The sequence below is a fragment of the Chenopodium quinoa genome, unplaced genomic scaffold (genome assembly GCF_001683475.1).
Source record: "Chenopodium quinoa cultivar QQ74 unplaced genomic scaffold, ASM168347v1, whole genome shotgun sequence".
Lineage (NCBI taxonomy): Eukaryota > Viridiplantae > Streptophyta > Magnoliopsida > Caryophyllales > Amaranthaceae > Chenopodium > Chenopodium quinoa.
This window is the reverse complement of record NW_018745523.1, coordinates 2,965,439-2,977,866: the sequence shown is the minus strand read 5'-3', so window position 1 is coordinate 2,977,866 and position 12,428 is coordinate 2,965,439. Positions and strand designations below refer to the sequence as shown.

General features: G+C 37.1%; 1 protein-coding gene across 1 annotated transcript; it reads left to right on the top strand.

Moving 5' to 3' along the window:
• The first annotated feature begins 5,462 nt into the window (after positions 1-5,462).
• Positions 5,463-12,342, top strand: LOC110715552 (hexokinase-2-like). Its single transcript, XM_021894140.1, has 9 exons — positions 5,463-6,377; positions 8,619-8,763; positions 8,864-9,046; positions 10,155-10,229; positions 10,323-10,478; positions 10,573-10,671; positions 10,759-10,889; positions 10,989-11,070; positions 11,646-12,342. Exons 1-9 carry the CDS (start codon positions 6,178-6,180, stop codon positions 11,973-11,975), a joined length of 1,401 nt encoding a protein of 466 aa, XP_021749832.1. The 5' UTR covers positions 5,463-6,177; the 3' UTR covers positions 11,976-12,342.
• The last annotated feature ends 86 nt before the right edge of the window (positions 12,343-12,428 follow it).

The following is a 12,428-nucleotide window of genomic DNA, read 5'->3' as shown; positions in this document are numbered from 1 at the left end:
TGTAGGGGTTTTAGGCTTTTCGCCCGCTCCTTGACGGAGGCTTTTGCTCTTGCGGTTCTTAGCCATGGCTGCTAAGATAATTGCAAGATGATCTTGGTTAGGAATTTGGCTTAAAGATTTTTGAAAGTCTTCCCCACAGACGGCGCCAAATTGTTTCGGTTGAAAACAATGGGACCTTGCCGAAGGTCCGCTGAAATGGAGAAGACTGGATTCGATCCAAGTTGTGTTGGGCCGAAGGTTTCCTGCACAGTGAACACACGTAAACTAGCCTCGGGGGTGTTTCCGAGGAAGGCCCCTCCGATGCTAAAGTCAGTACAATGTGTAAAAGGAAGACACTATGCAAGAGAGTTTGTAGCTTGAGGCTTTGGTGGAATATTTCTGAATGCAAGAATGAGCATATGAATTGGAATATCAATGTCCTCGTGAATGTGTCAATATGATGGCTTTTATACCTCATCATACATGGAGAGGTTGGGCTTTAGCCCAATTGGCTTACTTTGTGGGCTGACCTTTGACTTTTGAGCAATTGGAGAGTTGAACCTTGACCTTGGGCTTTTAATTGGATCATTTAGTGCTCAGGCCCAATTTTGACTAAATTGGACCCAAACAATAGTTATATACTATGCTATCTTTTATGAGTTTCTCAATAACTTTATTTTGGTTTTGAATCGTGTTGATTCAATAATTTGAACGTCGCACATGAGCTTATTTGCATAACTGTATCCTTGGCATTCGAGTGTCTTTTCATCTTCATCTCCTTTTGCTATTCAACATTCATGCAGCCAATCCTTGCCACAGGTGTTTCATTCAAGCAGGAAGAGCTCTCGCTCGTTCCTTGCGGCTCTCAGGTTCGAAGGTTCACCCATATCAACGTGCATCGGTGCGACCCTTTCTTCCATATTCTCCATCGACTTTTGGAGGGGAACTGTCGAACCTTCCTTTGACGGAGTTCGACCCTCCCAATTCTTCGGAAACACCTGTGGCAACAATTAACATTGACGAATTATTTAATTCGCCAACTCTTCTATCTGCTCAATCAAAGAAAAAGCGCAAGGACAGGGATGGTGAGCTTGCGGTTTCTGATGGTGGCTGTGACTTTCGTGAAAGTTATTTTGATCTGAGTTGGGGCGAAAGGAGGCGTTTTGCAACCCTTAACAAGTGGTCGGATAAAGGGGGTTTTAATTTCTGGAAGGAAAATTTTAATGGCTCGAAAGATTTGGTTTCAAAGGTGATTACTGATGAAGATATGGCTCGTATTTGGAGCGTTCAAGTAGATACAGACATTTTGGAAAAAGTTAAGAAAAGAAGAAGGTCTCCCTCTATTGAATCCACGGGCTCAAGTGCTTTGAGGCTAAGGAGGCCCATTTTCTCTCAAAACCTTTCTAGCGCTGCTGTTGGTATGGACTGGGAGGCAAATCAGCAACTTGTGTGTTCGGATCTGATTATGTTGGATGAGGTGGCTGCATCGTCTCAGCCCCCGAGTGGTTTATGAAGTGTGTTGCTTGGAATTGTTGGGGCCTTAATGACCCACAAGCCCCTACATGATCGTACCTAATGTGGCTCGTCTCTAATTTTAAACCTATGTTTTTATTCCTTTCCGAAACTAAATTAGTTGTTGATGTGGCTAGGCCTATCTTAGATGTTTTTAACACCCTCCACCTCTTTTGGTTGTGATGCTATAGGTGCTAAGGTGGTCTTATGGTTTTTGCTTGGACAAGCTCTTTAATGACTTGTCTTTTTTCCTCTCAAAACATTATCCTTTGTAAGATAGTTGATTTTCGTAATGATATCAATAAGTATGTAGCTTTTGTTTACGGTGTCCCTTCTCTTGAAGATAGGTCCCTAGTTTGGGTTGAACTCTCTTATATTGTTCATAATTTTCCTAAATGCCTTTTTTTAGGTGATTTCAATCAATTAGAATTTTTAGAGGATAAATTGGGTGGTAGTAATAGTATTAGAGGAATTGAAGCTTTTGTGGATTGGAGATTGGAAAATACCTTATATGAGGTTCCGTTCTCGGGTCCTCGCTTCACTTGGAGTAATAAAAGACTTGGAGAAGATTTAATTATGGAACGTTTACATCGAGGGTATGTTTCTACAAGTTGGTTCGATGACTACCCCAATGGTAGGATTTCACATGAACCAATAGTGGTTTCGGATCATGCCGCTATTGTTTATAACTCAAACCCCCTTCAAACTCGATCTACAAGACCCTATCAACTTGAGCTATGGTGTCTTGGTTTTCCGAAAATTCATGATATAGTGGCCAATGGGTGGAACTCACCGACCCAAGGCTCTCCTCCCTTTTGCTTAATGAGAAAGTTGCGGATGATTAGAAGTACTCTTCAAAAATGGTGTTTAGACAACAAACATCTTTGGGGTGTGAATTGGAGGAAGCTCTCTTTGAATCTTGCAGATTATGGGAGTGATATTACTTGCCTTGATGATGGTAATATTTATATTCAACGCATTAATTTTTGTATTCCAAAGTGCACTGTGGACTTTCAATATTGGAAACAAAAGGTTAAATGCGATTGGATCAAAGATGGTGATGCTCCAACAAAGCACCTTTTTAACAAAGTGAAGCAACGAAAATCTCGAAATGAAATTCTTACGCTCCGGGTTGATGATGATTCATGGGTAGTAGGTCAGGAGGGAGTCTCGAATTTAATTGTTAATTCATTAAAGGATGTCTTTGCTCCCCCTGTTGTTGCTCAAAAAAGTGAACTTATTGATCTCCTCCTCCGGCAAATTCATTTTCCTACTATTTCAACCGTTGATTCTGAAGCTCTTGTTCGGTCCTTTGAGGCAGAGGATATCAAAAGAGCGATATTTGATATAAAGGGCTCCAAATCTCCGGGCCCTGATGGAGTCACTGCGGAATTCTTTCATAATTTATGGGATACAGTGGGTGATACTGTTGTCGGAAGCGTTCAACACTTCTTTAACACAGGTTTTCTTTGACATGAGCTGAATTCAACGCTCCTTGTCATGATCCCAAAACTGGACATTCTGGAAACGGCTTCGCAGTTTAGACCTATAAGTCTGTGCAACACTATGTATAAATGTATTGCCAATTGTCTTGTTTCTAGACTCAAGCTCGTTCTTCCTTCTCTTATCTCCGATTTCCAACATGCCTTCATTCCTGGAAGGTAAATGGAGGATAATATTTTTATGTCACAGGAACTCATGCAATTCATTAACTCGAGACAACGGTCCACTCATCTAGCTGCTATCAAGGTGGACATGTCTAAAACCTACGACGAAGTAGACTGGCTCTTTTTACTTAAAACTTTGCAGGCCTATGGTTTTCCAGCAAAATGGATACAATGGATCTCTCAGTGTATTTCTACAGTTTCTTTCCGGGCATTGGTTAATGGACAGGTGTCAGATTCCTTTAAGCCCAAGTGTGGTTTAAGACAGGGTGACCCGCTATCTCCTTATTTATTTTTGTTCTGCATGGATGTCTTGTCCCGTATGCTCTCTTTAGCAGAAGATATCAAGCTGCTGCAAGGTGTCAAAATCTCGAGAAGAGCACCTTCAATCTCGCATCTCTTTTTTGCGGATGACGCTATGTTTTTCTTCAAAGTTAGCCCAGAATCATGTACTACTATAGCGGATATTCTATTTAGATTCGGAGAATCCTCTGGACAACAAGTTAATTTTAGCAAATCCTATGTTAAATTTAGCCCATCTGTCACCTCTTCGATGGCAGAAACCTTCAAAAGTATTCTCAGTTTCCCTATAGTTGACAGTAATAAGAATCATCTTGGGGTTCCTATTGACCTTATGGGAGCAAAATCTCAACATTTTACCTATCTGATTGAACGAGTCAAAAAGAAGATTATCTCCTAGGCTCACTACAAGCTTTCCGAGGGTGCCAAATTAATCCTTATCAACTCTGTCCTTATAGGAATCTCCTCGCATGTGCTGAAATCTTTCAAGATCCCTCTGTCTATTGCAAGTAAGTTAGAGTCCCTGATAACAAGATTGTGGTGGGCAAAAAATGGTGACAAAGGTATTCACTGGGTAAATAGACAAACTATTCAACTTCCGAAAGGTATGGGTGGTCTGGGAATTCGTTCGGTTCATGTTTACAATGATGCCTTGCTGTTCAAACAAATACAGAGAATGCATACAAATCCCCAACTTCTTGCATCTAAAATGTATAATGCAAGTAGTGAGTGTATGCTATGTTCGGGAAAATCTCAAGCTAAGACTCCCTCCAGTTTCTCGTGGGTTAGACGAAACATGCACAAACTTGCTCTCAAATTCATGAAAGGCTTTGTCTGGAAGATTGGCTCAGGAAGAAATATCCTAGCCAGTAGCTCCAAATGGGTCCATGGGTTAACCCTGGTGGTTAAGTCCAACCAAAATTTGCTCCAGAGCTCTAAATGGATTGTTTTTGATCTTATTAACCAGACCTCTAGAAGTTGGAATGTCAGTATGGTTAGGGATCGTTTTGAGTGGCAGAGTGCTCAAGCAATTCTCTCTGTTGACCTACCTGTGATGGAAGAAGAAGCCTTTCTCTACTGGCACCACCACTCCTCGGGGAAGTATACGGTCAAGTCTGGCTATGCTTTTCTTGCAGGTCTCCTTGAGACCTCAGAGCCCTTGCATAGGAAGGAAACTTTTGATTTTTTCAAGATTATCTGGCACCTTGATATCCTTCCTAAATGGCGCATTTTTTTGTGGAAGCTGGCAACTAATAGTTTACCTGTAAATGGGAACCTTCTGATTAGAGGGATGCATACGAATGGGATCTGTGGTTATTGTGGTAATTATTTCGAGGATGATAGACATCTTTTTCTGTACTGTTCTATATCCCGGAATGCCTGGGATAATTGTGGCATTCCGAGCTGTAAAAAACTAAATGGATCTATTTCGATACAAGAATGGATTCAAACCTATATCCTGCTGTTTTATAGCCAGGATGGGGTTCATCGTAGCCGAACCCAAAAATTTGTGGCCACTCTTTGGTCCTTATGGATGACTCGAAACAAGAGGGTCTTTGAAGGGGACAATGGCTATCTCAGAGCCTTTTTCACTAACCTCACTCTGGCACTTGATCTTCTTAAGAACTACTTGAAGCCGGATGTTCGTAAGCTTGCAGGTCTCGATGTACCACCTAGATCTTCCTGTACCACCTGGTTTCCTACAGGTCTCGATCGGCAAGGATTTTCTTTGCCAATCCTATAGGGGCAGCCAAACAATGCCTGTAGTCAGAATGGATGGGTCCTGGCACAAGCAATCTGGACCCTACGGCACGGGGTGGACCTTTTCCCAAACCCCCGGCCAAGCTGAAATAGGGGTTGGAGGGAACTCCGGTTTAACAAGTTCAGCCTTTCATGCAGAAGCCATTGCTTGCCTGTCAGCTCTAAAATGGAGCTCTATTAATGGTCTGCACTCGATTTCTATCTACACAGACTCTACAGCCTTAGTTAACTCCCTATCAAATGGGAAGCTAGCTAACATGGATTCTCGCTGGACGCTAAAGGAGATTCGCAGCACTGCCTCCCCGTTTCATCAATGTGTTATCCTAAAGGTAAATCGAGATGAGGTAAAACAAGCTCACCAACTAGCCAATCAATTTAGGTTACTTTGTATGTCCTTCTCGCAACCTTGTCATTAGTTTTATTTCCTGTTTTCCCTTTTTGCAATCTGCTGTTGTCAAAAGAAAAAAATAAAAAAAAATAAAAAAATAAAAAATAAAAAATTGAACGTCAATAATCCAATATGCAATAATAATACGGACTAGGGAGTAATAAAACAAAAGTCATACAACAAATCAACAACATAAGTAGCCAAATAAGGAGACTAGAGGATAGAGTTGATATTTCATAAACGGTCACATTCTAATTAGTTACCAAATACGTGTAGTTGTATTTTTCTCTAACATGGTTTTTTTGGCAGCCGCCATTTTCAACCTTTGTTTCTGCCAAAAAGCCACAGATCTAGACTTTATATTATACATCATTTTCAGTACAAACTTGTCAACAACTCCATGCCAGTTGCCACCGTTTTGTATTAATAATAATAATTTTCACCCGATAGCCCAAAACTGGTTACTTATATATAATTAATTAACACTACCAAATTTCTGCTAATTCATTCACAAAAATTAGAAAGAGAGAGAGAAATAAAAAGAGGGATTTTTCAGAAAGATTAAAAGGAATAATGGGTAGTTGTGAAAATGTAAAAAATGGTGAAAAATTGGTGGAAATGGTGAAAAAAATAGAAGAGGAATTCTGGGTACCAGTTGAATTGCTGAAAGAGTTGAGTGATGATATGGTGTTGATGATGCAGAAAGGTCTAGAAGATGAAGAATCTAGCTCTATTAAGATGCTTGTTTCTTATGTTGATTCTCTCCCTTCTGGGTATCTTTCCTTTCTTCAATCTTCTCTTTTCAATTATTTTTTGTTTTGTTTTGTTTTTTTTGTTTTTACATTACATTGATGATGAAATGTTATTAGCTTATTAATGTTATTATGGATTATTGTTTTTCATATGTGAAATTGACATTGACCCCAAAAGAAAATACTTTCAAATGGTGTGTGTCTGTGTGACAATGTATACAAATTAAACAAAATAAGTTAAAAGGAAAAATTTTCCGAAATGATTCTACCTTTGAGCGAATTGGGTATAAAGGTTGGATTATTCACAAATAAGCCAAAGGTTTTTCCTAAGTTGAAATGTAACATGGTCTTGTGAGTTGTGAGATCGTTTATTGTGTATCTACACTCTGAGTACACTAGCTAACGATGTTTAAATTTAATGGTTATTTAAAAATCTTCAAATGAGATTTTTATTTTTTATTTTTTTTTGAATCACCTAAAATTTTGTGTTTTGAAGATTTACTGCACGCTTAATTTTGGGTGATTGTTCATGCTATGATGACAAAGCATGCCATTATAAAGATTGTCAAACAATTTTAGTTATTCAATATTATTATTAAAATTTTTTTATGAAGCATACTGTACTATTATAGAATTTAGATCCTTAACGGTGGATATTTTATAGCTTAGATTATAACATATCATGAACCATACATTGGTGCTCTTGTGTTTCAGACTTTTTTATATGGTGGACCATATTATTTTTCTATGTTCATATGATGTCCAATATATATTTGATGGTTAATTGCAGGCAACCTTTGTTGCTTGGTAATCTAATTGAATTTGATTGCTTTTCGCCGCCTAAACTCTTTAACACCATCAATCATTTTCCAATAATTATATACAAAGATTCCATTACTCAATGGCCATATATCTCTGCCATTTGTTTAATTGTTTCCCTGTAGTTTCCAGAATATGTCATCAATGATTTTTTTGGCCATGTGAGGTTGTGATGTGCTCTACAGGGAGTATGATACACATTATGCTCCCAAGTTTAGGATTCAATTTGCGTCTAGAGGATGTTAGGGTCTTAGGGAAATGATACAAGATTTGCCTTATAAACTGAGGTCAATGATCAAAGGGTATCATGTGAAATTTAGCAAATCTATGTCCATCTTATGGAAAAGCCAAAATACAAGGACATCATATGTAATGTTCCTGTTAATAGGTAAAAATATTCATTATTCTATATATGATGAGAATAATGTTAGATGAGTCTCTTTTGTCCTCTCTATTCTAATTTTAGAGACAAGGTTCTAGCAAATGTGGACCAAATAGGATTAAATTATGAGGTTTACTTAATTTGCTTGGTAATTAAGTGATTGCATATGCTTGTTAACTATTGGAAAACATAATAAATCATCAACAAGCTGCAATGCCATACATCAATGATTTTTAATGATGTCAGCCTCCTAAGTAAGGTCTTGAGATGGTGATTGTGTGGGCCTTAGCCACTTAGGTACTAAACTAGTTGCATCATTGCTTCTGTGGTTCTTGATGATTGTGTGGGACTCGGGTACTAAACTAATCGCATCATTGCTTTTACAGCTCTCTATAACTCAACCTAGCAACACCTACTGACCTACCCCTTATACCAGCAAATGTTTAATACTAAATAATGTATTTGTTATATTTAGTCTCAAATAGTTAACAATTCCATTTGCTGTGCGGTAAGTGGGTAGATAATAGGTCAGTGACTGTCTTTTAGGCACCGTTTGATATTATAATTGCTGCCATCTGATACAAAGTGTCGCTGAATACTTCAGATGTCTCATTTTTATGACTAATGTTGAAAGGAAAAAAAATAAAATAAAGTAGAACGATTTAAAGTGTTTAAAAATGCTTAAGTTTAATACTTTAATCTCGATGAACCTATGACTACGTAGAAAAGTAATAGATACGGTGTATATAATATTATTATTCATGTAAAATAGTAATTGTAATTGTGAAATGAAAAGTACATTTAAAGCTGGATAATCCAAGGTAAGATTTGAAACAATTATAGTAAGAACAGGTAGTACAAAGTTGCTAACACAGTATTTACTTGTTAAAATGGCTGTCTTGTTGCTATGCTACACTCCTCATAAATTCAATTTTCTGAGACTAAGTATTTGATTGACAATGTTAACGATTTCTGTCTCCCTTGCTGTTTGATACTGCATGCCTGTATGTACTATGTAGTAATGTAATGTGAGTGGTGTTATTGTGGCTGTTGCCTTTCAGCCATGAAGAGGGATGCTTTTATGCATTGGACTTGGGTGGGACAAACCTTCGTGTAATGCAAGTTAAATTGCAGGGAAATAGGACTATTGAACTAAAGGCCGAGTCTTATATGGTGCCTCCTAAGATAAAGATTGGGAAATTACATGTAAGTGAAATCAGTTTCCCTTCTCTTTTGGAGGGAATTGTTTGATTTAAATTACTATAGTTCTATTATCTCAGACATTGACGTTTAGTTCTGATCTCAGGAACTCTTTGATTATATTGCGGAAAAAGTTTCACATGTTTTTGAATCGGTAAAAGCTGATTTTGATACTGTTCCTGGTAAGAAGAGGGAGCTTGGGTTTACTTTCTCATTCCCAGTGCACCAAACAAAGATCAACTCTGGAACTCTCCTTGATTGGACAAAGGACTACGATGCAAAAGATGCTGTAAGTCTCTTATGCCTTTTTGTACGTTCCAATGTACCATGTTCAGCTACATGCATTTGGCTGAAAGGCTGTAAATATGAAATGTCTGGCATTAGAAATACTAGCAAATGAGATTAGAATGTGGCAGAAAATTATAAACAATAATATATTTTCTGGACACAGTTTTTTCTTTTTTTTTTTTTTTTTTTTTTTTTTTTTTTTTTTTTTCCCCCGGAAGCAATGTGGCCGTATAATGCATTTTGAAATGTTGCATCATGCTTTTTATGTAGCCTAAAGTCTAAGAATTATCCAAGCATGCCACAGCTTCTACTTCTACAGCCAGTTTGACACAGTCATAAATCAAGGGAATTTATATCAATTTTTATGTGGAATGTTTCATGTGAGTGCCTTTGATCATGCTTCTCTATAAGCAAGCATGAAGTATGTGTTATAGTTCACTGGTCTGCATTAGTCTAGCTGTAACAGTTATAGGTGATGGATCTGGTATGAGTTTCAGGTCCCTGGACTTGTATACATGGGCGGAGCCAGGGGGGCTGGTGGAGGCCCCGCCCCCCATGGCCCAAGTGGTGATATATGTAATGTTTAGTTTGGCCCCCCTAGAATAACTTATAAATAGCTAATATTTATCCTACATATCATGATGTTAGTGATTGCCCAGTTGGTTTGTTAGAGTTTTTCATGGTACTTGTTGATAAAGAGGTCTCAGGTGTCGGTATATTTTGTCTGAAACTGTTTGATAAATCCTAGTTTATATGTAGTAACTAGTTGAAAGCTTGTAACTTTTAAGTAGTAAGTTCCTTGGATAAGATAAAACTAAGAAGGAAGTGTATTTCGGGCATGCATGGCCTATTGGTACACGTTTGCTTTCATATATCTACTTTGTACTTCTTCACTGCTTGCATTCGAATTCTATATATGGGTCCTTAAATGTGAAAATCATAGTTGTAGCCTGAATAGTAACTAATTGCATCATTGAGGGGGATGACTCGGCACAGAGAGCTTGATAGTTCTATACTTCTATCCCATCCATTATTTTATTTTTATTCATCCAATATTTGCTTGGTTCATGAGCATTTGAATTGACATTTGATCATCTTAAACTGATTAGATTGGCAAAGACATGGTGAAGGAGTTGTCAAAGGCTTTGGAGAAACGGGCTATTGATGTAAATGTGACTTCTTTGGTAAGTTAAACTACTACTTTTATCAGTCTAAATTTTCTGTCAAAATTTTCTTTTCCGAACTTCAGAAGTTGCTAACTTCTATATGGTTACCAGCTCAATGATACTGTTGGCACTTTGGCCGGAGGTCGATTTTACAACAAAAATGTTGTTGCAGCCGTGATTTTGGGTACCGGTATGAATGCTGCTTATGTAGAACAGTCCGAACGCATTGTGAAGCCATATGGTCTTCCACCAAAATCAGGACAAATGGTAACTTTACCTTCATTTTCCTGAGTTTTACTTTACAAAAAACTGTGTTGATCTTTGTATTGAGATGGTTGTTGTTTTGGGTATTAAAACATAGGTTATCAACACGGAGTGGGGCAATTTCAATTCTTCTCTTCTTCCTTTAACTGACTATGATCGTGCATTAGACAGTGATAGTCCGAACCACCACAAGCAGGTGATTGTTATAGTAAGCGTATTTTGATGATCAAATAATTGGTAATCTTGCATCTGCTGAAGAATTCAAATCAACATTATGTTTCAGATCCTAGAAAAGATGCTATCTGGTAGATATTTGGGAGAAATTGTGCGGAGAATTTTGCTAAATTTAGCTGATGATGCAGCGCTTTTTGGTGACATTGTTCCTCCAAAACTTCGACAACCTTATGTTTTGGGGTATGTGTGTGAAATGCAATCAATGTTTTTTGTGGACAAATTTTCATCTTATTTTGTTGCAACATATTTTTGAGGTCTAATTCACTGTGGTTAATGCAGGACGGATATTGTTTCCGCGATGCATGGTGACAAGTCCACAGACTTGAGTGTGGTTGGGAAAAGCCTAGAGCAGGTTTTAGAGGTATTTATACTTATACTAGTATATTCATTCTAGTTTTGTAAAACTGATTTCCCTGAGCATGTTCACCTTTGTTACTATTACTGCAAGTCATTCATTCATCTTTCTGTACCATACTGGACATGATGCGACCACATCATATTAAAGCAATGTTTAGGTAATTCGTTTTTCTATTTGAAAAATCTGAACATGCGAAAACTTATTTGGATTGGTAAATTGAACTTAGTAGCTTTTACCTGAACTATATTTTTGCTGATAATTGTGTTTATTGAAGTACTTCAATAAAATATAAAATATTTGTGATATTGAAGCATTATTGAGTTTTGATTAATGTGTATCTTATTTCTGTATCTCAATACTTGATCAATATCACAAAATTTTCTGAATTTTATGTTTAACTGTGTAAAATGATCAAGTGAAAGGTTGATTTTGTCTGCTCAGTAAACAGATTTATTTTGTGCATATTAACTTTAATTTGTTTGGAGAAATTACATTATGTTTGTAATCAAAAGATGCAAATGAAATACGATTCTTCCACCATCTAACTCCATTATGATAATCATTTCTTTGAAATTTAGATAACCAATATATCCCTGGAGAAGAAGAAGGTAGTTGTCAAGATATGTGAAATTGTTGCTACACGAGGTGCTCGACTTTCAGCTTTTGCAATACTGTCCATCCTTAAGATGCTAGGCAAAGACAAAACAAGTGCAGGGGAAACTGTAGTTGCTATAGATGGGTCATTGTTCGGGAAATACGAAGAGTTCAAACTTTGCTTACAGAAGACTCTTGCAGATGAATTACTCGATGAAGAAGTGTCAAAGATGGTTGTTCTTAGACAGTTCAAAGATGCCTCAGGCATCGGTGCTGCTGTAGTTGCTGCTTCACACTCGATTTACGATTTATAATACTAGTATTTGTTTGGTGGGTTTAGTCTAGTATATATTAATGCTGTTCAATAATTCTTGCTGTTAATTGTAACAAAAAATTTCTTTTTACAATTTAAACCATTATTTTCCCAGATTATATAGTGAATGCAATGCAGTTATCTTTAATTTGTCCATTCATTATGATATGATTTTTTAAATTGAATTTGTTAGAGGAGACGATCAAATTCTTGTATTAATATGTGATTGCTTGTGAAAAAAAAAAATAGCTTTCATATTTGGACAAGCTCCCTCTAAATGTTTTTATGCATTGATCCCAGTAGACTTCTGGTTTGTAACTCGGTTAAAACTTATTTTTACCGAATATTATTTTTTGTTAAAACTTATTTTTACAGAATATTATTCTTTTTATGATTAAAGAGGCCAAACAAGGCCTAAGTCTTTGTTTAATGTTTTTGTTGCATGAATTTTGCA

Coding starts and splice junctions, on each gene's coding strand:
- LOC110715552 (XM_021894140.1), top strand. CDS start 6,178: ATGGGTAGTTGTGAAAATGTAAAAAATGGTGAAAAATTGGTGGAAATG. Junction 6,378..8,618: donor GTTGATTCTCTCCCTTCTGG/GTATCTTTCCTT, acceptor GTTGCCTTTCAG/CCATGAAGAGGGATGCTTTT. Junction 10,672..10,758: donor GTCCGAACCACCACAAGCAG/GTGATTGTTATA, acceptor ATTATGTTTCAG/ATCCTAGAAAAGATGCTATC.